The 26278-nt window shown below is 49.1% G+C and overlaps 1 protein-coding gene and 1 long non-coding RNA gene across 2 annotated transcripts in view; one reads left to right on the plus strand and one right to left on the minus strand.

The window, feature by feature from the left end:
• The window catches only part of CFAP65 (cilia and flagella associated protein 65), a 32663-nt gene extending 20954 nt beyond the window's left edge, over positions 1-11709 (minus strand). Inside the window, 12 exon segments of the mRNA XM_025441794.1 lie at positions 480-617; positions 2231-2590; positions 2839-3039; positions 3484-3749; positions 4145-4367; positions 4878-5023; positions 5299-5498; positions 5667-5833; positions 6395-6497; positions 9473-9657; positions 11546-11658; positions 11661-11709. Coding sequence (XP_025297579.1) covers positions 480-617; positions 2231-2590; positions 2839-3039; positions 3484-3749; positions 4145-4367; positions 4878-5023; positions 5299-5498; positions 5667-5833; positions 6395-6497; positions 9473-9657; positions 11546-11658; positions 11661-11709 — 2151 coding nt within the window.
• A 2739-nt stretch (positions 11710-14448) lies between these two features.
• On the plus strand, positions 14449-25570 carry LOC112656445 (uncharacterized). The gene is made up of 3 exons (XR_003134319.3): positions 14449-14922; positions 16077-16212; positions 24956-25570. It is a non-coding gene; the product is annotated as an uncharacterized LOC112656445 (long non-coding RNA).
• The last annotated feature ends 708 nt before the right edge of the window (positions 25571-26278 follow it).

Raw genomic sequence — 26278 nt, forward strand, 5'->3', positions numbered from 1 at the left:
CCTGAGCTGAAGGCAGACGCTCAACCACTGAGCCACCCACACATCCAAATAAATAAAATCTTAAAAAGAGAGAGAGAGAGGCCTGGGAATCATGACAGGGACCAGCTAGCTCCGTGACCCCTACAGGCCTGGGCAATCTCCAAGGGCAGGGGCTCAAGGTGGGTGGCCATATCCCTAACGGGTGCTCAGTAAACCAGGCACAAACAAATGAAGGAGCTAGAGAATTTTAAACCTCAGTTTGAGAGGCCCAGGGACTATATCAGAGGGAGCTGGGAGGGGCCAGTGGTCCAAGCGCAGTCTGGCCCATGAGAGAGTCCTACATGCCCAGAGCCCAGAGGCTGGTGGTGGGGACGTTGGGATGGCCCAGGAGGGTACTGGGAGGTATCTGAGGCCATCGGAGTGCGGAGAGGGATCTTCAGAGCCAGGCAGTCACCAAGCTCCCCTGTCCCACCTCCCACTGCGACTGGGGCCACGCTCACCTTGGGGGCATCCAGGGAATACTGAGGGATGTGGTGCTCCAAGAAGGCACCATAGCTATGGCCTCGTGCACGGAGGGTCAGGCACCAGGATGGGCACACGGTGCAGTCCTCCTCGATGTTGTTGTAGCTCCGCAGGACCTGCAAGGAGGCCGGACCCAAGCTGAGAGGCCCGAGTCCGACCCTGCGGGGCCCCCAGCCTGCCCCCCTGCACTACAAGAGCCTCATGTTGGGCACAGAGAGAGGAGGGGGCTCCCTGGGAGGGCGGCGCAGAGAGCAGCCGTCCTGACAGCTCTGACTGGCGCGCCAGGCCCGGTCTCAGCCGATCCGCCCTGTAATAACCACAACAGGGGAGGTAGGAACAGCACTGATCCTGCAGGAATGTGCCTAGAGAAGCTTCGCTGGCCAACAGAACCAGAACGCGAGCCGCAAACGCAAGCCGCAGACGTCATTTCACGTGTTCTGTTGGCCCCACTGTTTCCCAAAGTGAAACACGGGAAATTAATTTCAGTGATATGTCGATTTACCCCCATAGATGCCGAAGCTGATCATTTCAACATATAATCAATATATACGTGATGCGTAAGATACTTCACATTCTTTTTTTTTTTTTTTAATATTTTATTTATTTATTTAGGATAGTCACAGAGAGAGAGAGAGAGAGAGGCAGACACACAGGCAGAGGGAGAAGCAGGCTCCATGCACCGGGAGCCCGATGTGGGACTCGATCCCGGGTCTCCAGGATCGCGCCCTGGGCCAAAGGCAGGCGCCAAACCGCTGCGCCACCCAGGGATCCCAATACTTCACATTCTTTTTGCACGAAGTCTTTGAAGGCCGGTGGGTCTCTTACAACCCATCGCAGTTTGGGCTAGCCGCATTTCAGGGGTTCAGTGGCCACATGTAGCTGGTGGCTGCCCTATCAGACGGCGCAGGGCTAGAGCCAGTGGCCTAAATATCGGGAGGGCTCGGCCCTGGCCAAGCCTCCACATTCCCCCTCTGCCAAGATGTTAGATCGGAGGCAATTAAAGTCTCAGCTTTGGAAAGCCTTCTTGAAAGTTCAGATATGACCCCATTTTTTAGATGAAAAGACCAAGGTTCAGACATTAAGGCACTTGCCCAGGGTCATCTAGCTGGTAAGGGATGCTAATCTTCTCTCAGCCCCAGCATCCTGACCCCTGGGAAAGAACATCCATGTAGGCAGAGCCCACAGGGAAGGGAAAAAAAGCAGGATCAGAGATGAGGGAGCGACCAGCATCTGCGACCATGAGGCTGGGTTGGGCACAGCCTGTGCTCTGAGCCTCTGGCCAAGGGAAGCTGTGCTTGGAGCCCCTACCCCACCCCTCAACTAATGATCTAGATCCCTGACTTGGTCTCCCAGGCTCTGCTTCCTGCCCACGGCTCGTTTGGACAGACTACTTCCTACTTCAAGAACTAGAGAGAAGCCAGGAACCCCAGAGAGTGACTCCTTATGTGCTGAATTTTCCTAAAGGGCTTGACCCCAACTGAGTTCTCCGGAGTGGGAGGCCACATATAAATGAGGCATAGTCAGATGGGCCAGGAAGCCCCTTAGCAAGGCAGCCTTTGAGCTTGGGAGAAGACAAACCAGTAAGGACTATTCTGTGGCCACGGAGGAGCTTGGCACGGAGGGGATGGATCCCAGAGCACCCCCACCCTACTCCCTCAACCCTGCCCTGCCATTCAAGCTTCAGGACAGAGAGGCAGCCCCACCCCTGGTCTCTTCGGCTTGGGCATACCTTATAGACAGCGAAGGCCTCGAGCTCCACAACATACAGACAGTTGGGGTAAGGTGGATGGAAGTGGAGGCGCATGGCCATAGACTTGAGTGGTGGCACGTCGCAGGTGTCTGGGGTCACCCAGAAGGGGCAGTCAGACCTGTGCGTCCAGACCACCGTGATCTTGCCCTTGGTGTGGTTCATCAAGTACAGGGGGACAGGGTTGGGGTTTTTGGGCCCAGGGCAGGCACCAAAATCCACCTCCGTGGGTTCTATGCTGACAGGTGGGGGGAAAATGGCTAGGTCGCTGGTACCATCGAAGAAATACTCAGTCATGGGAGGAATGAGAGGACACTGCAGGGCTGACATGTCCTCCAGGTCCTGTATGGGGAGAGACAGGTGAGCGGGGGCCCAACTACCATTCCTCCTGCCACTGCCCCTCATTTGCATGCCTCTTTCTAGAAAAAACTACTAGGGCTCCACACAGGTCATCCCCAACTACTAAAGGTACCCATAGGGCTCTGAGGGCACAGGACTTGCCAAGAATTTCTAGAGAAAAGGGCATGACCCTGGGGAGGGTAGCCTGTTTGTGTGTGTGCGTGGGGGGTGCCCCAAAGGGCCTGTCAAACCTCAGTGGAAATCATGAGCGCCCCATCCTTATCCTGTTGCAGCTTCTTCTCCCTCAGCATGATGCCCAGGATGTCAGGAGGATAGAACGTCAGGCCCCGTGCCCGGTGTGTGCGGTACCAAGTGAGGTGCTGAGGTCTCAGGATGGCTGGCTTGGTGCTGTCCGAGTGGCAGGTCCCAATCAGGTCCAGGAACAGTGGGTCCTGTGACATTTGTCTGTATAAGACTAGCTTTCAGCCCCCATTTGCCACCTTGGCCAGGTGCCAGCTGATCAGGACACAATTTGTACAACCTTGCTCACGGCCCTGCGTTGGATCCTCACTTCAAGGCTCTCTACCCTTGCACATGCTGCAGGGGTGAGTCCAGTCCCTCCCCCCCACCTCCCATTAGCAGCAGTGGTGGAAAAGCCCTGGACCCAGCAGGAATCAGGACAAGACTGGCACACCTGCTTGGCTTGGAGGGAGCCGAACCTTCCTGCGCCCCTGGCCGGGGGGCTCTGGCTCCAAAAGCCAGGCAGAGATGATCCAAGCAGAAGTTTCAGAATACAGGAGAGTGATCACCGAGCCCTGTCTTCATGACTGGGCCTCAGGCTGGGCTCCTCCAACTCCCAGGGAAACCCCATCCCCGCCTCCTCCCCCAAGGCTCACCTGGTGGTGGACGAGACAGGCCACCCGGCGAGAGTAGATGATGGGGTGAGTGGGCTGGAAGGTACAGTGCAGGGTCACACGGGCCTTGCCCACCAGGGTCCCAAAGGTAGGCCTGATGCTGAAGACACTCTCTTGGCAGTCCATGGCAAACTGGAAGTAGGCTGTGCAGTCAGACCTGCCCTCAATCCACAGGGCCTGCTCCGAGGTCTGCCCAAGGTTAACCCAGCCAAAGTTGACGCAGTGGTGCTGCAGGTACACCTCAGGACCTGGGTAGAGGGGACGGGGCTCCGTGAGCAGGGCCGCATGACCCACTTGCACTGGTCGGGTAGAGGGGCCTATCAGCCTCTCGGAGGATGTCTCAGGAGGCGTCCACCTGATGGAGAGTGGTGCTTCCTGGAGACGGAAAGCTGTGCTGGAAAGGCCCAGAGCCCCAGCAACCTGAGCCCACCTCCTCGCTCACCCAGGGGCCAGGGCAGGAACATTCCTTCCAGGGCCCAAATCTGATTCCCCGCCGAGCCCACCAGGGGGCAGCAGACGCCCAGGCTGAAGGGAAGGAGGCCCCAGGCCCTTCTAAGGAGCCCAAGAGCCCTTCCCAGCCCTAAACGTGGGATTGCTCCTGTCCCGGAGCAGCAGCAGCGCAGCGTCCTGGGGCTGCCAGTACCTCTACAGAAGCCAACGACTTTGAGCAGGGTCTGGGAGGCACAGCCAGAGGGCACGATGGACAAGTAGTCAATAGCTCTGATGTCCAAGGTCTCTGGGTGGAAGAACACGGACACGGACTTCTTCTCTCCCGGGGGCACGTTGCCATGGGTCGTGGGGCAAGAGAAGGCATGATCTTCGGCCAGCATATCCGGGGCCACTTCGATCCTGAAGGGAGCGCTCACCTGTGGGGCCAGGTGAGGGCAGGAAGGGTCAGGTCAGGTCACAGGTCACAGCTGCCTTGAGGCAGCGTCTTTCCCAAGAGCCCAGCTGAGGAGGTGAGGGCAGCGAAGTCCAGCCCATGGCCCACTTGTCAGTTTGAGCATGGAGGCCACCTCCACCAGGAGGAAGGAAGGGGCCAAGCTGTGCGCCTTGCCCTGGGACGGCCTGGGGGGCACTCTTTTCTTTCCCCAAGGTACCACAAAGACGAGCTGTGGTCCTGGGGTTAGATCCCCTAAGGGCTGCTCTTGGAATGGTTCTCGGGGTGGCCAAGGAAGACTCCAGCCCAGCCCCCAGCTGAGAAGAGAGGAGGGGACTTGTTGACACGTGTATGTATCAACAGCCGTGGGTTAATTACGTGAGGCTTGGGGCCAAAGGTATGGAGAGAAAGATGGCATTTTGTAAAGGGGATGGGTTTTAGGAGCAGCCAGTCCTGTGGTCCTGCCCCATCCTCCCCTGGTACACAGGACGCCTACCACCGAAGGGTTGTACAGCTTGATCTGCCTCTCCACGGTACAGCCCACGGAAACAGAGCCAAAGTGCAACACTTTCTGGGCGCCTTCAGCATCCTGGTCCTCTGGTCGCTTCTGCTTTATGCTCACCAGCAGTTGGGCGCATTTGGCTGGGGCAGAGATAGAGGAGTCTTGGGAAGAAACCTGTGTTGCCCCAGCTGAGTCCCTTGAAAGAGGCAGATATCCCCAGGGAGACACTGGTCTGCCACAGGAAGGAAGGCAAAGAAAAAGCAAAACCTGCAAGGCTAGGGGAAGGGGGGAAGCTGCTGGAGGTCCTGTGGAGGAGAGGCCAGTGGAGGAAGTTTCAGGGGGAACTGCTGAGGCTTTGAGACCCAGGGTGAGGCAGTAGATGGGCTCTGGGGACAGGTGAGGGGTTGGGCCTCACCCACAGCCCGCAACTGGATGCTCCTCTTCTGCTTGCTGCCCTTTCCGTACCAGCACGTGGCCTGTACTTCATAGATGATAGCCACAAGGGGATGGAAGGTCACCTTGGTGCAGGAAGCCTGGCCCGGCTCCAGCAGCCCCGTGGTGGGCAGTATATGGAATGGGCTGGGGAACTCCCAGGTGAAGAAAGTGGGCAGGTCCCTGGAGGGGAGTGTAGATCAGAGCCACCGGGCTCATTCTGACCACTGCCCCTACTTCAGAAAGGCAGAGATGCTGGGCCCCTTTCTCCCCGCCTTCCCCCACCAGCTCCTTGGGACCCTCCTCACCAAACTCACTCTCCCCACCTTGAGCCTCAGCCGCTCCCCTCACCCCACATTTTCCAGGCAGAACCAGGCCTCAGCCACGTCCCCCACAGCACACATGGGCAACTCTAGAAATGACGGGCAGGTCAGGTTGTGGCAAGGTAGGGTGGCCCTCAGGTCCACATAGAACATTCCCTCTTCTTTCTCAAACCAGAGCTGGTCCGCATACTCCTTCTGCAATGTGGGAGGCGGGAGGCAGTGGCTGCTTAGTGATCTCTGCATTGTAGTTGGGGAGCACACATCCTACCCAGGCTCTTGGCCAGGCCCCCAACACGGTCACTGAGGGGTGAGCTGGGCCAAAACCCTCCCTCCTCAGTCTCCACGAAGAGATAGTTACCTATCCTCTAACACTGTCTCGGTCTCAGAAATAGGAGGCCTGTTTAGTGAGGAACAAAGTACTTGGGGGAATGTTTTGAGGAGTAGAAAGAGGCTAAGGAATCTAGGGCTTCCTGGCAGCTGATACAGTAGCACAGATTTTAGCCCCCAACACCCAACAGGGAATTCCCCCTCAGTTTAATGAGTTTAGAGTTGGAGCCTCTCCCGGGCTTGCAAGCTGGAGTTTTGGCTGCAGCCAGTAGGATGTATAAGTGTATGTCTTGGTTGGGGTGGAGTGTAGGGGAGAGTGGGGACGGGGGGCGGCGGGCAGTGCTCCCTGTTGCTCTCCTCTGCTTCCTGTTCCAAGGTCATGGTGCCTGTGCCCCTCCCTGCCTGCCCCCTCGCAATGGCAGACCTTACCTCCTCCAGAGGCCTGAAGATAATGGGGAGTGTGAAGGTTATGCCCGGGCTCAGGAAGATGGGCTGAGGGATAACTGTGAAGAAGAACTTCGTCTTGGGGGGCCTGCAGGAGAGAGCCAGGGGCTTAAGCCCTTCAGGATCACAGCTCAGAAAACAAGAAGAATCCCTGAGTGCTGAGCTGGGGGAAACCAAGCCTGAGAAGAGAGGGGTTGGGATGCCTATCCAAGCAGAGACCTAGGCAGGGCTGTAGAGTTCCACATGGGTCAAAACCATAGATACTGCAGACTTCAGAAATATCCACAGGAAGATGATACTGCAAATAAATCTACACCAATAAGTGTTAGAGTTTAGATGAAATAAACCCATTTCTAGGAAAGTATAACTTGCCACAATGGACTCAAGAATTAGATAATAAATTTCATGGCCATCCTACATAAGGTCATCAAAGCCATTGAATAAGTAGTTAAAAATCTTCCTGCAGAGAAAACACTACACTGGATAGCTTCACAGAAAGTCCTGCCAAACATCTGATAAAAAATAACTCCAGCCTTACCTTCCCAGTAATATAAAATGAGGAAACACTCCCTAACGTATTCTTTGAATCCATCACAAAGTTTTTACCAAAATCTGACAGAGGCAGAGGGAGATGGAAAATGATAGGCCTATCTCTCATAAGCAAAGCAAGAGAGCCAAAAGAATATAGCAACATAGAGAAAGAATACTGAATTCTGACAAAGTTGAGCTTACTCAAGGAATACCTGGTTGGTTTAGCAGAGAAAATCAATTAATGTAATCTACCAGGTTACCAAATTAAGACAGAAAAAAAAATCAAGTGATCATCTCCATAAAGAGAAATGTTAGATAACCTTCAATATGTTTATGAGAAAAACTCTTAGCAAACTAGCAATAGAAGGGAATCGTCCTTAACCTGATAAAAAACAAAACAAAAAAACCAAGCCAAAACAAAAAGCTATAGGAAGCATCCAAACCAATGGTGATACATTTGAATTTTCCCAACTTTGAGATCACAAACAAGACAAGCATAAGCATCAGTGGTGAAGGAGATCATCAGGGAAAGTATACTTTTCAATAAATGGCTTGGGGACATTTGGACATTTGTTTAAGGAAAAGTGTCATCACATCCCTACTTAAAACCATTCACAAAAATCAATTCTGTATAAATAAAAGACAACCATGAAAGGCAAAACTACAGAGTCTTTAGAAGATACTATAGGAGACTGTCTTCATGACCTAGGCATGGGCAGAGATGGATTTCTTAAGCACGATCCAAAATGGCACCAACCAGAACATAAAAAGATTGATACATTTGATTCCTTTGAAATTAAGAACTTCAATTCCTCAAAAGACATGATGAAGAGAGGAAAGGACAAGTCACCGGTGGGAGAAGATATTTATAATACACAACCAATAAAGGATTAGTAGCGATAAAAACTGCTATTTTTTTTAAAAGACAGGGGTGCCTGGCTGGCTCAGTTGGTAAAGCGTGGGACTCTTGATCTCGGGGTCATGAGTTCAAGCCCTCCGTGAGGGTGGAGGTCACTTAAAAAAAAAAAAGGCAATCTAATAGAAAAAAGTGAGTAGAGACTTGAACAGGAATTCCACAGATGAAATGGTCAATAGCAATATGAAAGGCAGTCAGCTGTCTCAGTAAGCTGGGAAATGAAAATTAGAACCAGGAAAAATTATCATTGTTGGCAAAAATTTTAAATGCTGACAATAGCTATGGCTGGTAAAAATGCGAAGTAAAAATGCGAAGGTGTACGAATTCATGCATGGCTGGTGGGAATATAAATAGAAATGAGTACTCTGGAGAAGAGGTCAGCTTTATCTATAAAAGGCAAACATATACATGTTCTAGGTCACAGCGATTCTATTCCTATGTATCTCCCCTGGGAAGAACCCCTGCAAGTGAAGACCTACACGTGAATGTTGATAACAGTCCCAAACCACAATCAACCCAAACGTCCCTCAGCAGAAGAATGGATGAATATATTACAATATAATCATTTGTTGGAATATTATACTGTGATGAAAAAGAATGAACTAGGGACGCCTGGGTGGCTCAGTGGTTGAGCATCTGCCTTCGGCTCAGGGCGTGATCCCAGGGTCCTGGGATCGAGTCCCACATTGGGCTCCCTGCATGGAGCCTGCTTCTCCCTCCACCTGTGTCTCTGCCTCTCTCTCTCTGTGTCTCTCATGAATAAATGAATAAAATCTTTAAAAGAAAAAAAGAATGAATTATAGTTGCATGCAGATGAGTCTTACAAACATAACAAAAACAAAGGAGTCACAAAAATATACCATCCTATTCCACTTAACATCAAGTTCATAAGAAGGTAAAATTAAACTACTTCATTTAGGGATGCAAACACAGATGGTAAATCCATTGGAGAAAAGCAAGGGAATCATTATCATGAAGTCAGGAGAGTGGTTACCTTTATGTGCAGGGAAGGTGTTCCAACAGGACAGTGACACATCCATTATTCAATAAATGGCTTGGGGACATTTGGACATTTGTTTAAGGAAAAGTGTCATCACATCCCTACTTAAAACCATTCACAAAAATCAATTCTGTATAAATAAAAGACAACCATGAAAGGCAAAACTACAGAGTCTTTAGAAGATACTATAGGAGAATTCATATATTTCATTATTAATCTGGTCACATGGGTTCTACTTTCAATAATTATTCAAACTGTGCATGTTTTATATACTCTTCTAATTTTATAGGATAACTTTATTTTTTTAAGATTTATTTCAAATATTTCAAATAGAGAGTGTGTGTCTGTGTGTGGTTGGGAGGGGTGTAGAGAGAGGGGGAGAGAGAGAATCTCAAGCAGACTCTCCACTGAGCAAGGAGCCGGAAGCAAGGCTGATCTCAAAACCCTGAAATCATGACCTGAGCCAAAACCAAGAGTCAACACTTAGCTGTCTGAGCCACCCAGGTGCCTCTAATTTTGTGATAATTTTAAACTTTTTTTTTTTCTAAAGAGTGACTGCTTGGGGGTGGGGGCTTGAGGGCTTAGGGGCTGGGTCTCTGATCCCTCATACTGGTACCTGTACTTCATCTTCTGAATTTTCAAGGTTAGATTTTTCAGTGCCAGGTTCTTGGTGATCTCTTTCCCTAGCCTCCAGCCTTTCCACTGCAGCTCCTCGGCCACCTCGATGCCCCAGATGACCCTCTTCTTTGTTTTGCTTTGTTTCTTTGGAAAGCACACGTAAGTATCCATTAGGCTGGTAGGCTGTTCAGTTGGTAGGGGTCCGGGGGAGAAAAAAGGACACAGAAGCAGGGTAAGATTCAAATACACAGAGAACAGGCTAAGATCTCCCATCTCCAGAAAGTAAGGAATTACCCTTGGCTCCTGGGGGCGTGGTCTGGAGAGAGAAGGTGGGGGGCAGGCAGGCCCTGGAGTCAGATATTACCATCTCTGTGGTTGCTGAATCTCCAACTAGATTCTCTGTGACTCTGCCCCGGCAGCCTTCCCGGGGCCACTCCATCTGGCACTGAGCAGTCTTAGCTGGTCTGCTCTGTTCCTCAGATACCAGTCCCCTCAGGTGCTGACTTTTCCTTTCCTTCCTTTCCATCCTACCCTTTTGCTGCAGAAGCTTCTCCTAGCTGGTGTGGCCTCACCTGGACACTTGTGGAGGCCACAGGGATACTCTACAGTTCCTTCTCCCGTCCCTCAACTGGCTGGTGGAGCAGAGGAAGGAGTCAATTTGCCTGCAACAAACTCCCCACCCCCTGCCTTGATGTGGGGGCCGCTCCAACCACTGTTCCTGATGATGCTAGAGGGGCAGTGTGCCAATGCTTCCCATCTGTAATGGAAAATCCTTCCTGAGTTGATCCGTAGCCCCCCATCTAACTGAGGAGGGAGGGGAATGGAGGGGAGAAAACCCTGCTGAAGGGAAGATGAACAAAGAATCCCTTCCTACCACAGTCATTTTGACGAACACTGCACTCATCACCATGTTATTTTATCCTTGGCCAAGTATTGCTTCTATACTGTCACTTAACATAAAGATATATTCATCCGTGCGACAAATGTTTGTTGAGTACATATCATGAGCCAGACACTGTGCTAGGTGCCAGGATTACAATAGAGAACAAGACAGATGCATCTCTTCTCTCTTGGAGCTTACACTCTCAGTTTAAATATTTACAGAGAGTGTCAGATGGCCAATATAGTTATTTTCCTTCCTGGTTTGCCCATGGAGGAAAGGTGACATGGGTGAGCAAAGGTAATTTATCGTAAATATCAGTTGGTACATCAGTCAGGGTCCAATCAGGAAAACAGAAGCCACTGCAGGTGTTTAGAACAAGGTATTTAAAGCACAACCAAGGCATAGTGAAGTAACCCAGAAGCCAGCAACATCGCACTAGGTTAGGGGAGGTACTGGGGTTCTCAGAACCCCAAGGCCTGTCTGGTGGGGTTGGAGTCATGGGGAGATGCAGCTGCTGCTGGGAATACTGTCACAAACGTGGAGGGGGCGGGGAGAGAAATACCCTGGTCCTCCCTTCCTCCCCACTTCCAACCTCCTGCTGGCTCAGCACAGAGCAGGGAAGGGTAGTACGTGAACATGGGGCAAAGAGGCCCACCAGAATGGCAGAGACCGAGGGGTGAGGTGATCCCCCAGTCCTCAGGGAGGCGAAGGCAAGCACCATCGCCTCTAAGGAGACACAAGAATCCATACACACAACAAAGACACACTCTGCACCACACACAGTGAAACCTCACAGTCACGCTTCTAGACAACCACCACCTGCCCCTGTGATGTCACACACAGACAACCCTGAGGGCTGCAAAAAAGTCAGCAACATTTACATATTGGTCAAAGACAAAGTCCTAGGGGTCAAGACCAGAAGAACCTTCTGAGGGAAGAGAGAACCATTGACTATCTCTCAGCTCCGACTGGCACCTCATGAGAGTTCTTCACATGCACCCGCATCCCCCACGGTCACTCTTGCTACTGCCACCACTCCAGGTAGCTTGGTGCTCAATGTGTGCAGGGTCTAGGGTTGGGGTTTTGACAGGGGGAGTCAGGTTCTTCCAGATTCCTACCCGCCCAGCCCTGCCACCTCTCGCCCGGCCCTCCTGCCCACTGCCCCGCCCGCCCTGGCCATGTCCTCACTCGGGCACTGGTGTTGCTGCTGCTGCAGGCACTCAGTGCCACACTGCTGCCAGTGATAGTGGGGATGGCCATTGTACTGGCACTCAGGTAGGACCCAGAGTTCATGGTGTAGTCCTGCTGTCCCTAGTCTTCATTGGGGGGCTTGGGGCTGCCCGGATGAGCATCAGTCACCTGGAACACAAGTCCAAGGGGAGCACTCTGGCTAAGCCAGGAGTTCCTGCCAACTCAGAGGTAGGGAGAGACCAGAGGGGAGACAGGAGGGACATCAGAGAGAGGCTCATGGAGTAGACCTGCTATGGCCATCATTATCATGAAGGAGGGCCTGCTTGCCAGCTGTGGCAACAAGGTATGAGGGATTAGCAATGGACCTGAATACAAAATCCAGCACTTTGCCCAGAGGCCTAGAAACTCACCATTCAGGACAGGGACTCTGGGATGGGGCCCATGCAGCCCTGCCTGCCACGGCCACACTTGGCATTTCTCAGTAAGCCCCCAGTGAGTGTCACTGAAGCAAACGCATTACCTTTATCTAGATTTGCCCTCTACCTGTTTCTTCTGAATGTGTCTTGCTTCCTGTGAGAAGGAGGAGAGGGGCAAAGAAGAGGTTAAGTGAGACTGGATAGTTCTCAGTCTCTTGGGTTTCCTCTATCAGTAGGCAACCTGTGGCCCAGGTGTAAAGTAAGCATTCACCAAAATAATCACTCAATCCAAAGATAAGTGAATCAACTTCTAGAGCAGAGGATCCACAAAGAGACTGCTGCTGGAAAGTGTATGCAAATATATGCAAATATTAAATGCAAAATATATATATGCAAAATATCATATATATGGAGAAGTGCTTTTTCCCAGGGAAAGTGTCCACAGTGTCCTTTTGAGTGTCCCACTCAAAAGGGTGTTTGATCCTGTTCTAGGGGACACACATGGGGCCTAGACTCCAAATCCCCTCCTCCTTTAGGAGACCTCCTTCAGCACACACACATCCAGATGTGGCTACCATACTGGACAGCGTCAATCTAATACCTTTTTGAACATGTATATTTTTCAGACTATTCGATATCCTTCCCCACGTCTTTGAATAACAATCTCAAAAATAGTAACAATTTCTACATGACATTTACTGAGAGTTTATGTGCCAAGCAGTGTTGTAAGGCCTTCTCACGTATTTTATTTTTTTTAAGACTTATTTTTAAGTAATCTCTACACCTAATGTGGGGCTCCAACTCACATGCCTGGGATCAATAGTCACATGTTCCACCAAGTGAGCCAGCCAGGTGCCCCTTATGTATTGTAATCTCTACAACAATTTATGATGAGATGTAAGCTGTCTTATTTGGCCTAAAATCCCTTTTCAAGGCGCCTGGGTGGCTCAATTGGTTAAGTGTCTGACTGTTGATCTCAGCTCAGGTCTTGATCTCAAGGCTGTGAGTTCAAGCCCTATGCTGGGCTCTACGCCGGGCAGGAAGGCTATTTAAAAATAAATTATCTCTTTTCAAGTTTGGGGTTCAACTCCTTATTATAACATATTACACTTTAGTTAACAATTTTATGGTCATCCTTTAGAAGTTACACAATTTCATCAGACACTCTCCCATTCAATCCCCACCACCATCCAAAGCAAAAGATTTTGATGATTTAGTTTTTCCTAATTGGTAATACCACCCAACCTTCTGAAGGAATATCTTAGATTCATTCACTCATTCACTCACAAAGCATTTGCTGAATGCCTGTTATGTACAGTGCTAGGCAATGGACAAGACAGGCAAGGCCCCTGCTGTCCACTGTAAAGAGGATGTTCAAAAGGAATCAAAGAAACACAAGCTGGGGAGGCAGGGAGGAGAGTCCCATTACTTTTCTGCTATTGGATAGCTTCGTGGTCCTGCCTGAGTGAAGTCTGTGATCTCAGGGATTCTAGATAGCTACTGCCTCACAGCTCTGAAAATGTCTCCAGTCAACACAGGTAGAAGAAATTAGAGACAATGGGGTAGAAATCCGGTCCAGATCAGGTCTTAGGGCTGAGGGAACAGAGCGCTGGTCCTGGAACCAGGAGAGCTGGGTTCCAGCATCTGCTCAGCTTCATTGAGATGGGCAAATCTCTCCATCTCCTTGAGCCTCAGTCACCTCACCAAATAAGGGTTATCTTATTTCACAAAGTTTATGTGAAGCTGAAATGAAATGACAAACTAATGTTACTGTAATTAACAATCACAACTTCCATACCAGGCTGAGCTAGTCTTCCAAAGACACCCATCTGCAATCACTGTGAAGACAATGGGCAGGGTAGTTGTTGTTTTTAAATTCATCTTAAGGAATATATATAATATATAATATTATATATTTATATATATTATATTAAGGATATATTATAATATATAATATATATTAAGGAATTCCTTATAATATATATTATATTATAATATATTCTTAATATATATTATATATAATATATATCCTTAATATAATATATAATATTATATATTATATTAATATATATTAATATATATAAAATCAACTTCTTTTATTTGCCTCATCTCCATTCTAAACATTCCTAAGCTCACCAGTGGAAAAAGTGGCAGGTCGTCGCGTAGTGTGGAGTGGAAAAGAAAGCGGTAAAATGAAGTGATAAAAATACTTAAGGTCGTTCCTCCCTTCTCTAGGAGATCCCCCAGGCTGATCTCGCCCCACTTTCAGCCCCACGGGGCTCTCTGAGGACCTGGAGGGGACCCCCGGCCGCAACTCCCCAGAGGAGGAGGTCTCCCGGGACAGATACCTTCTGCAGCCACTCGCGCCGTCCCGGGTCCTGGGACCAACTCTCAGAACTCACTCTGCCACCATGTTGTCGTCTCCATAGAGACAGGACGCTCAGGACGCGGCGTCTCCCGTATCCCAGGACAACGACGGCATCCGGGAGGAGTCATGGCTCAGAGAAGGCGAAAGCGCCGCCCAACCTAGAGTGCTTACCCCTTTGGAGTTCTCTGATTTTCCCTGCTAGCCGCCCCTGAGCTTCTGCCGGTCGCAACATGTCACGTATAGCGTCCTAGTGGTCGCGCCGCCCCGTCAATCCTTATTTTAGGAAGACGACCAAATTCATGGGAGCTTACTCCATGGGCTCCGTCACCGGAGTGGGAGCCGTTCCAGTTGTTTCCGGACGCGCGACCGTGACCTAGGGTCAGCATCTCCACCGGAACTTCAGTCTGTGGTTGCGATTGCTAAGTTAAAAGCACCTCGTTGTTATTTCTCATTTGCATGTTGCTTTACAACTGGAGTCCTCTTGCAGGTGGGAGAGAAAGTGTCCTATCCGTTTCCTGCCAGCATTTCCTCCTCCCTGGCACCAAGCTCTTTCCTAGGGATCTGGAGGTGAATGCATGAAGAAGGCGCTGGTATGCTAATATGGGTTCTTGGAAGCCCACGTGTTGATTTGTAGGCATTGGCTTTGGGGAAAAGGTCTGCTAACAAAAATTCAAGGGAGTAAACTTTAATCTAATTAGCTTTTTAAACGGATTTATGAATTGGGCAGCGTCCCATCTACCCGGTAGAAGGGAGCTCTGGGGAGTTGTGCAAAATGGAAGGTTTTTATAGACTGGAGGGTGTGGGATAAGATGTTATTAGAAAAAGAAAAAAAAAAGGGATTGTTTCAGGCCAGATAGCCTTCCTTCATAGGGAAAGTTATTGCAGATCACCTTTATCTTCCTTTGGGGGTTGGAGAGGGCACTTGTAACAGATAACCTCCTTGGTACTGACCAGAAAATTCCTGTCTGACCCGTTAAGACTACATTTCTAGAGGAGGTTGAAACTTGGCCCAAGTGACACCATTTTGAGCCTGTGGGGTTTTTTTGTTTTGTTTGTTTTTAATAGCTCTTATTTGGTGAAGACTCCTTGGGTGGGTGAAGCCTCAAAGTTCATTCATGGGCAATTAAAGATGTTTCACTATCCAGGACAGTGATGGGGGGCGGTGTTACAGGGAGAGGGAGAGACCTTCGTGGTCTAGGGATAAACCCAGAAAATAAACTCTCATTTTAGGAAGGTTGACATTTACTGTGAAAGTAAACAATGGATGGACTAAGAGTGCCCTGAGTTGGCCTGGGAAATCACATAGCCAGAGTCTGGCTCAACTGGAAAGAAGGGGAAGGCCAGGGGGCATATGAAGTTATGCCAGCACCATTAGGTCTGGAATTTTCTTGGGATCAAGGAATGTGGAACTCAATGAGCTTTTCACCGGTTTTAATGTTATTCTCAGAATCTGAAACCTACACTTTAGACATGACAACTTCTGTGTAGTTTCTATAATGATTTCCTTTTTGTTTTCCTCTATGTTCTTTTTTTTTTTTTAATTTTTATTTATTTATGATAGTCACACGGAGAGGGAGAGAGAGAGGCAGAGACATAGGCAGAGGGAGAAGCAGGCTCCATGCACCGGGAGCCCGACGTGGGATTCGATCCTGGGTCTCCAGGATCGCGCCCTGGGCCAAAGACAGGCGCCAAACCGCTGCGCCACCCAGGGATCCCTCCTCTATGTTCTTTTTGAAATGGTCAGCCTGACTCAGCTGGATCTTAAGCGCAGGGAAAGGGACCTGTTTTTCCATTCTTAGGCTGAAAAGAAATGGGAGCATTGACTCTGCAAACAGACTTGGTGGTAGCCTCAGGAATCCCAGCAAGAAAATCCCAAGAAGGTGAGAGAGCTTATGCTGGGGGCCATGTGTGCTTGTGCCTCTTCACTGAAGGAGTGTCCCTCCACAGCTCTGGTGTGCCCAAACCTTGCTGGATTCTGGGCTTGGGACAATGGAAAGATATTCTTAGTAGGGCCCCTGTGGGCTCTAGTTTTATGGGGCTCTGGCTGCCTTCTGAGAATTCTGCTGGAGAGTTCTGACCTTGATGTGGTGGACTCCTAGGGAGAGGTCCAAGCCGGACTTTGCTACAAGAGGCAAACAACACAGAAAGGGGTGTGGCAAAGGGTTGAGTCTCAGGAGGAGAGAAAAAGCTGAGTTTCCTTTGGAAGTCCCCCTTTCCAGGAGCCCAGAACCCATGGGGGAAAAAATGGGTGGTAGGTCCTGGTGACTGTGTCTTCCATGGACCCAAGAGGACAACAAGGTGAGTACTATTTGGTTCAAGGCTTGAACAAGGGTGGGTGATGATTCAGGAAATTGATGAGGACCAGGTTGTGGGAGAAAAGGAGGAAGGAGGATGGGTAGTAGACAGACTAGAATCCTTTTGTCTGGAAACCATTGCTGGGGTAATAAAGATAAAGCACACACTCAGTAATTTGGGCTTCAGCACACTCAAAAATATCTTTCCTAAGTCCCACCTCCCTTCCACCACCAAACAGACTAGAGGAGATCCTGGGCTGGGAAATCAAACAGACCTGAAATTAATCCTGACTGTCACTTACCAACTGACTGTGTGACCTTGAACAAGTCACATGACCCCTCTGAACCTCCATTTCCTCAACTGTTACCTGGGGATAATTAAAAAAGCTGGTGTAGTGGGGCACCTGGGTGGCTCATCCAGTTAAGCCTCTGCCTTCAGTTCAGGTCATGATCTTGGGGTCCCGGGATTGGATTGAGCCCTGCTTCGGACTCCCTGCTCAAGGAGGAGTCGGATTCTCCCTCTCCCTGTCCCTCCCCCTGCTAGTGCGCGGCTCTCTGCCTTGCTCACTCTCACTCTCTAACAAGCAATAAAATCTTTTTTAAAAATTAAAGAAAAAAGGCTGGTGTAGTGAGTGATTGAGTGATCAGGCATGTGAAAAGTATTTGACATATGGTAGACAATAAAATTAGATGCACATGCAGGCACACAGGATGTTCACTCACTAAGTGGGATGTCCCTAAAACTAAGCCACTCAGTTTACTGTGCACCCTCCTCTCCCACCACCTCCCAGCCTCTCTGTTCCACACTGGAGAGCCAGGAAGTTTTTCTCCTCTCCACATCTCCTTCTTTGTTTCTACAAGATGGAGCCTCCCTTGGTGCTCTGGGTTGGAGAAAGACAAAAGGAGGTGCCAGGGTGCCTTCTTGTCCAGTTACCAGGTCAACCCAATTCCAGCACTTGCAAAGTCCCCTCCCTCTTCCTTCCCTGTAACTCTGACTCCATTTCCAGTGTTGGCTCTGAAATCAGGTCTGCATCCAAAATGTACTTAACTTAGGGGAGGGAGATGAAGAGGTGAATCCTCTCACAGAAATTTCTGACTTCTGAAATTAGTGAGGTAAGTCTTCCAAGCCCAGCCTGAAGGGTGAAGAGTAAGAGAAAGCTGCAGCTAAGAGAAACCACCACCTGGGTGGTTTGGGGGCTGGATCTAAGAGCAGGTATGGAACACTCTGCATTAGAATGCCATGATCCTCTGAAACTGCTGGGGTTGGAGACCGTCTGTCATGACCTCCAGTCTGAAAGGGCTGCCAAGGCACAAAACTTGGCAGGAGCTAGAGGGAAGACTGTCATATCACAAGAGAATTCAAATGAAAGAGTTCCATTCTTCCACCCCTCACCCCTGCATAGGGTTTTCTACCCTTTTGTGCCAGCCCAAACCCCCTAGAGAACTTGCTCCCTCCATCCACTGTTACCACCAAAGGGTAGCTAAACATGCAAGCCAACATTAGGGGGATGGAGGGGAAAGGACATGAGGCTTAATCCCAGGAGTTCAAGTTCAGGTTCTACCTTCTGAGAGCTGGGTGATTTCAGACAAATTGTTAAACATTCCAGAGGCTTAACTTTCCTCATCTGTAAAATGGAGACAAACAAGGATAGTACTCAAAGTTCCTAACAATTGGTAAAGTATGGCTACCAATCTATAAGAATGGGTACCAGCTGGCCTTAGAGGCAACGCGGGGTCCTGATTGCTCTCACATTGTGTCAGGTTTAACAATTTGTTGTTGGAGCAGCAGTGGAGGACTCAGCTAGTGACTTTCCCAACTGGTACCAAAGTATTGGCAGATTTTAATAACCAGTATAGCTATAGTGGATAGTATTAGTTACAAGTGAAACCTAAGGGAAAATCCTACCTCGCTGGCTACTCTATACACAGTTATTTATTTCAAGCCCAAACTTGAAGTGGCTGCTCCTTGGTCTAACTGCTCTTCCTTTCTAGTCTGAGCAGTGCTCCTCTGTGTTACCTTTCCCAGCTGTCTTCCCTAGACCATCTCCTGCTCTTTCCAGCTACATGCCTTTCTGGCCAGCACCATGGACAGCTCTGGCTGACCAGGCTGTCCCCTTCCTCTTGCCTTCTGTTCCCACCTCTCTGACCCACTCCAGTGTGGAACCCCCCTGAAGTATGAATTGAATGAGGGTCATACTTGAGAAGACAGTACAGTGGAGTGATTAAGAACCAGCTCTGGAGTAAAAAGTTTGAATTTGAATCCCAACCCCATCAACTCTCAGCTGTATGATCTTGTTCTTTTGCCTCTCTATAAGACCCAGTCCGCTCATCTGTAAACAGGGAAAACTAACACCTAACTCAAAGATTGAAGTTTAAGTGTGATAAAAGATTTAAAGAACTTAGCACCGTGCCAGCCTTATCATATGTTCTAAATAAAGGAAGAACACCATTATTCTGTTAATTGCCATCCTATTTAATTCCTCAAACCCTTTTCTAATCCATTTCTGTCCAGAGATCTCTCTCAAGTAAGAGTATCATAACATGACGACTAGCTCAGTGCAGCTGGCCTCCTTTGGGTGTGGAAGTTAGCTTGGACTTGAAGGATGATGCGAGGGGGGAGTACCTTTGACTGGTCCATGAGGTTCTGATTTAGTAGAATTCTTTTTTTTTTTTTTTGCATTTAAAATTTTTTGAGTTAATTTTGGATGTATGGAAACATCACAAAAATAGCACAGAGATTTCTCATAAACCCTTCACACAGACTTCCCTTAGGTTAACATCTTACACATGATTATAGAACACTTATCAAAACTAAGAAATTAACCTTGGTACAATACACACTATCAATGGAAGCAGAGAATTTATTTAGATTTCACAAGTTTGTCCACTAACATCCTTTTCCTATTTCAGTATCCAATTCCAGATCTTACCTGGGGCATTTCCTGAGTCTTTCCCTTGTCTTTTATGACCTTGACTCTCTTAGCCCACTGTCAATTATTTTGTAGAATGTTCCTCAATCTTGGGTTTATTACATCTGATTAGAGTAAGCTATGTATTATTGGTCAGCATAATACAGAGGTGCTATGCCCTTCTCAGTGCATCATATCAGAGGGCACATGATGGCACTATGCATTGCTGGTGATGTTAACTTTGTTATTTGGTAAAAGTAGTGTCAGGATTGTCCACTGTCAGCTTGTTACTTTTCTCTCCTTATTGGATTTTGATTCTGTCCATCTTTTGCTTCTCTAGGATTAAGAGTTCAAAAATCAAGAAATCTGTCCTCGAAGTAACCTTTCTACCCCTACACTCCCAACCACTCCTCTGAGACACACCCATTCCCTAGTACCAGCCTGGTCACTTTCTTCTGAGTCTTCTTAAGTCTGGCATTTGGAAGCATGTGCAGAAGCCAAATGCAAACACACCTGGAATTTATAAGGGCAATACGGTGCTTCTAATCTGGTTTCGGGGACCTTCTTGTTGGGTCCCTGCAAGTTTCAGTGTGCAGGGGCACTCTAAGAAAGTGTGGTCAGCAACTGTCCACAGAAATGTCCAGCCTATCTCTCAGGTCTGGCCTCACCCCTTGAGCACTTTTTTCAACATGTAGCATTCTGGGTTTTTAAAAATCTGTAAGAGAATTCCTTTCATTTGGCCATGGATGATTCCTTACTACCCACTAGCCCAGATCCATGAGCTTCTTTCCTTCCAGAAGGTTCTTCATTCCTCCATGAGTTTGCTATCATCAGAGATCCTGCTACTAAAGCAGATACATAACATACTTCTAATCAATTGAATGTGGAGAGATCTACTTACCCAACCCTCCCTTTTGTCTTCATCTCTATTTGCCCCTAGGTTATTCCAAATCAGTCTGTCCTCCCATACTGCTGCTTTAGAAGATCAAGAGGTAGGGCACCTGGCTAGATCAGCTGGAAGAACATATAGCTCTTGATCTCAGGGTTGTGAGTTCAAGTCCCATTTTGGGTGTAGAGATTACTTAAATAAATAAAAAATTTATTTTTTCTAAAGATTTAATTTATTGGGGCACCTGCATGGCTCAGTTGGCTGAGCATCTGCCTTGGGCTTGGGTCATGATCACAGCATCCTGGGATTGAGCCCCACATCAGATTCTCTGCTCAGCAGGGAGCCTGCTTCTCCCTCTCCCTCTGCTTGCTGCTCCCCCTCTCTGTCAAATAAATAAATAAAATCTTAATAAATATAAATATTTCATCTATTTATTAGAGAGAGAGAGGGAGGGAGAGAGAGAGAGAAAGAGATCATGACCTGAGCCGAAGGGAGAAACTTAACCGAATGAACCATGCAGGCTCCCCGAAATAAAAACTTAAAAAAAAAAAAAAAAGATTAAGAGGCATCACACCTCCTCCAGCCCAATAGTGACTCTATTTAAAAAAAAAGATTCATTTATTTATTTTAGAGAGAGACAGAGAGGGAGGGGCAGAGGGAGAGAGAATCTCAAACAGCCTCCTCACTGAGCCCAGAGCCCAACATGGGGCTCGACCTAGGGACCCATGAGATCATGACCTAAGCCAAAACCAGAGTAAGATGCTTAACCAACTGAGCTACCCAAGGGTAGCCCATGATTCCATGATTAAAAGTTTTTGTGTAAGAGCATCAAAGGCCTTAGAAGATGCCTTCATCTGTTCCCATTCCCTCTTTGCCTTTTGTTCTGGTTACTACTGATGTGTAGGAAATCACTCTAAAACTTCAAAGTTCCAAACACACATTTTATTTGCTTATGATTTTGTGGGCCAAGAATTCAAGAAGGGCTTGGCCAGCCAGTTCTTACTTAGAGTCTCTCATGTAGTTACATATAGATGTTGGCCAGGGCTGCCCTCTGAAGGCTCCACTGGACATCCAAGATGGCACACTCACACAACTGACAATTGATGCTGGTTGTGGCCTGGAAGCTCCGCGAGGCTATGCACAGGAACACCCACCCACCTGTAGCCTCTCCAGTTCAGCAATCTCAGGGTAGAACCAGGCAGAAGCTATGTGGCCTTTTCCAAGGAGAGAGAGTGTCAAATAATTTGTGGGCATATTTTTAACCATTGCCACTCCTACAAGCACGGGATCCTCCTCTCACAGCTTCTAGAACATTATTCCCCCCAGGACTACCTTCCCTGATGGGTCCTTGGCCACCCTGACCCCATCAGATCTTTTAGGTTGAAGTTAGAAATGCCTTCCTCCCATTCCTCTGGGATGGTGAGTCCCACTTCCTTCAGCTGCTGGACGGCACCTGGGTTCTGGTCTGGACTCTGCTACTGTGTGACCTTGGGCAGGTCACTTCACTTCTCTGGCCTCCATGTCTTCTCTGCAAAGTAGGAATTAGGCACAACCTCACTTTATAAGTTGTTAGGATTTTAAAAGATAATGTAAATAGCAGATTTAGCATAGCCAATGCTCCTGATTATGAAAGACATAACTGTGGGCAAGTCATTTCCCTCTTGGAGACTTGATTTCTGAAATGGAGATAATTCTCTTAATCCAATTCCCCTGTGTGGATGCGAGGGGGCTCTTAAATGGACTAGGGGGAGGGCCAGCCCGCCAGCTGAGCCTTCCTGATCCTAATCTGGCCAGGAAGCCCCCTGCATCTATGCCCTTCTGGGGCCCCACGCCATGTGCGTGCGAGGTGGCCAGGGTGTGGCTTGGGGCGGTACAGCGCACAGGGCGGGCCACTATCTGCCCCGCCGGCCTTATCAGATCCGGGCTGGCCACAACTCAGCCCCATGGAACAAAGAGGCTTTGAGAACCAGGCTGGGGTGTGGGACGTGGGGCCGAGCCCCATCAGGCACATTCCACCCAGGGGGCAGAGGGCACGGGGTGGGGAGATGCTGCGGCCAATCCCAACCAGAGAGGTTTCTCCAGGGTGGGGGCATCCTCTCAGGTGGGGAGCAGGGCCTGTGCCCTCCCCCAAGGGCCACCATTCTGGCTTGTTTGGGGGCATTTCCTGCTCCAGCCCTTCCTACCAGGCCCACATGGGGCGCAGCATCCCCCAACCCCCAGCCCAGCTCCCGTTTCCTCTCCCTGTACCTTTAGCTCCAACGGCACCAGTCCCAGTTCCTGAGCATGCCCTGCATTCCTCTGCGCATCTGCTTCCAATAATGTGTCCACCTACCCTTGCCCCAGTCACTCAGCCTAGAAGGCAGCAGCCCAAAACCACTTGCAGGAAGTCCCCAGACATTGGGGTCATTGAGCTCATCCTGTCCCCGCCTCTGTCTAATCGCTCTGCGCTTCCTCCCATGTGACACTGTAGGGAATTTCTCTCCAAACTTTAATCACAAGCCTCGATCTGCTGAGCCTGGCAGAATCAGGGACTAGAGTTAAGGCTGTGCAAGTTGTACATTACATACGGGCTCTAGGCTGGGCAGGTAAGCAGGCCTGCAATCCAGGTGTGCTGATACCCCAGTGTGCCTCCTGCGCTAGGCTCTCTCCTACACAGGCTTGCTGGCACCAGACCAGAAGAGTTTCCTTTTCTAGTTGGATCATTTTGCAGGGCAGGGAGGGAGGGCTTTGCTCAATTTTTTGGTGGAGGGGCTCCCACTTCCAGTTCCCACACTGGGGCTGCCAGTCCTAGCAGCAGGCCTGATTGCCTAAAGGATTGATTCATTCAGCTCTGCCATTCCCAGCACAGCGGACTGTCAGAAACCATCCCCAGGGCAGCATCTTCAGGTGAGTGCAGTCCCACAGCTTCGGAAGAGCCATCCCTAGGGGCACTGGGTCTTTCTAAACCAGAGAGGAGGCTGCAAGGACAGCGCAGGGATGGGTACCTGAAGGAGTGCCTCTGCATGGACAAGTAGGAGAGCCAGGTTGCAGTGGCCCCTGGGTTGAGGGGCAGTCCATCCAGGCAGCTCCATAGGCCTCCCAGCCAGATTCCCCACTTTGTCTCCTGTTCCCCCACACTCCAGGCCTCCCTATCTCCAGTTCTCCTGGAGGACTTGTACACTAGGTACAGGTGTTGCATTTCACCTGGACTGGGCTGCAAGGGGCTACTCTGAATCTCCTCCTCATGTATTCTCGATGGGGCAGGCAGCAGAAGGAGAAAGCAGGAGACTGTAGGGTGCCTCGAACCCAGGTAGACCAGCCTTGGGCGATGAGGAGAGAGGATATCTATATGGGAAAACCCTGGATGTCTCACCGACAGGTGCAGACTCTAAGGCCAGAAAAGAGCCATGGTCAAGGGCTCTAGGCATAGGGGAGCTAGGTCTCATGCTTAAACACCTGAATTGAAAAATAAATAAATAAAAAATAAAAAATAAAAATAAAATTTAAAATAAATAAATAAATAAATATAAATAAATAAGTACCTGAATTGACTCAAACCCTTTCCTCAACCTCACTACTCACCTAAACTGGCTTCAAGTCCTGACCATTCTACTACTAAACATCTACAGTCCATCGCCTTATTTCTGACCCCATGGATACCTCTTCAGTCCAGGCCACCAGCTTCTCTCTCCAGTAAATGGACCCCTTGCTTCCACAGCTGCCTTGTCTGATTCATCCTCCACACTGCAGCTGGGCGAGCTTTCTAAAACAATTCAGTGGCGAACTTTCCTGACTTCAAACCCTTCAGGCCCTCCCCACAGGCCCCCAGGCTCAAGTCCAAATGTGTGGCCACATAGCTTTGTGATGCTGACCTGGCAGGTCTTCCGAGCCCCTAGGCTCACTCGAGCCCTCAGTTTTGCATTTACTGTGTTCTGAGACTAGATCCCTTCCTTTACTTACCTGCCATGCAAAGCCCTCCTTGCCCTACCTGTAGCATCCTCACCTCCAGGAAGCCTTCCTAGCTCCCAGCCTCTCCATGGGACTCCCATAGTCCCTGTGAGCTGTCAGCCACAGCACTCAGCGCACAGCATAGACACGCCTCCCCAGACTGCTTCCTACCACCCAAGAGTGGGGACTAACCGCTTTCCCTCACTCTGGCACAGGACCTAACACAAGAGTATCCAGTGAATGATGACCAGACAGATGAAAGCAGGTTACAATTGTGGACACAGCAGCCTTGGGGGTTGCACTTGACCCTGAGAGGAGAGGCAGGCGTTGGATCAGTAGCTGCCTGAACAGTATGGTTGATCCTCCTCTGGGCCTTGGCATTACAGACACCGGGGCAAGATGGGTTTTGATGGGAGTGATTGCAGCCATTATACTGTCGCCGCAGGAGATGACTTCCCAAGCTGTCTCCCTATGTCTCCCCACTCGCTTAATGTGTTCATATCTGGTCCCAGGATTCCCAGAAAAGCTGTAGAGCCCCACCTCCACCTTAAGGTTGGTTTTTGAGGGTCTGAATTCAGATAAGTTTTTTTCTGAATCTTTGCAGCCTTGTCTATCTGAAGAATGGATGTGTTTCTGGACAAAGCCCATCTAGAACAGAAAGGCTGGGGACACCAAATGGCTGTGTCTGCAGGATGGAGTGTGCTCAGGCCCAGTGGGAGGGGCAGCTGGACCCCACAGGAGAAAGCCTCTCTCTCTTCCTGCCTCTCCCCTCCCTCCTTCCTCCTACCTTCTGTCTCTCCCCAACCCCCATAAAGAATGTCTATCAGGGAGAGAATTGTACAAGTGAATGGACAAGAGTATCTTGACCTTGATAGTCTGTTTTTCACTGTCAATGAGTTCATGGACATTCTGGTCCATGGGAGCCTGGTCCATGGATGTTTGCCATGAGTCCACTCTAGATGTGCTGACAAAACTGACTTCCAGCCTGAAATGCTGAGAGTGTCTTCCAGAGAGGACCCAAGTTCACCAAGGGAAAAGCCTTGTGGTCAAAACAGTGGGCCCAATGGCGAGATGCATGGGTTCAAATCCTGCTTCTGTCACTTGCTGTGTCATCTCAGGCAAGTTACTTAACCTCCTCGTGCTTCTGTGCTCTTCTGGAACATAGTAATATGAAGACATACACCACCTAGGGTTGTTACCAGAATTAAATGGCTTCATATAAAGCCCTTAGAAAATATGTGGTGATGGTTAGTCTTTGGTGATCAACAGTTGTCGTTATAGCCTGTGGGGGGCTATTTCCTCCCAAATGACACAGTCTCCACGTCAACGAAGTGTTTCTCTGGAGTCTTCTTCTGTGGAGGTGGGAGAAGGGTGAAGTAAGAGTCTGAGCAGTCATCCCTAACTTAGTGATCTCTGTAAGAGGATAGAACCTGGACAGTGGTGTGTTTTAGCAACTGCCTCTTCATGGTCAGGGGAACTCTACTTTGCAGTTTCCGTGGTATGAATGAATATTCCTGCCATGGCCTATTTCAACCGGCTTACTAACTGGCTGGCAATTTAACAAGTGTACCCTGGACCTGGGAATCTCAGCTGATCTGTAGTGAGATGAGCTCAGAAAAACCTGCCTTGGGATAGAGAGACCAAGAGAAAATGAAGAAAAGCGTCACTTTGTCTTGGCAACAAACTGGGCTTCTCTAGACTAAGCAGTTTCTCAAAATGTGGTCCGTGGACCATCTGCCATGTTTGGTGTCTTCATAAAAATAAGCTCCTGGGCCTCACTCCAGAGCTTGTATTAAAGCAGAATTGTTTGAGTGGGGCCAGGAATCATTTTTAAACAAGCTGCCCAGGTTATTCCAAGGTTTGAGAACTGCTAGGTTAGAGACTCCTGAGTTATCCAAGAAGTCAGAGGGGCCAGGAGGCAGATGTG

Source organism: Canis lupus, chromosome 37 (genome assembly GCF_003254725.2).
Source record: "Canis lupus dingo isolate Sandy chromosome 37, ASM325472v2, whole genome shotgun sequence".
NCBI classification, from domain to species: domain Eukaryota; kingdom Metazoa; phylum Chordata; class Mammalia; order Carnivora; family Canidae; genus Canis; species Canis lupus.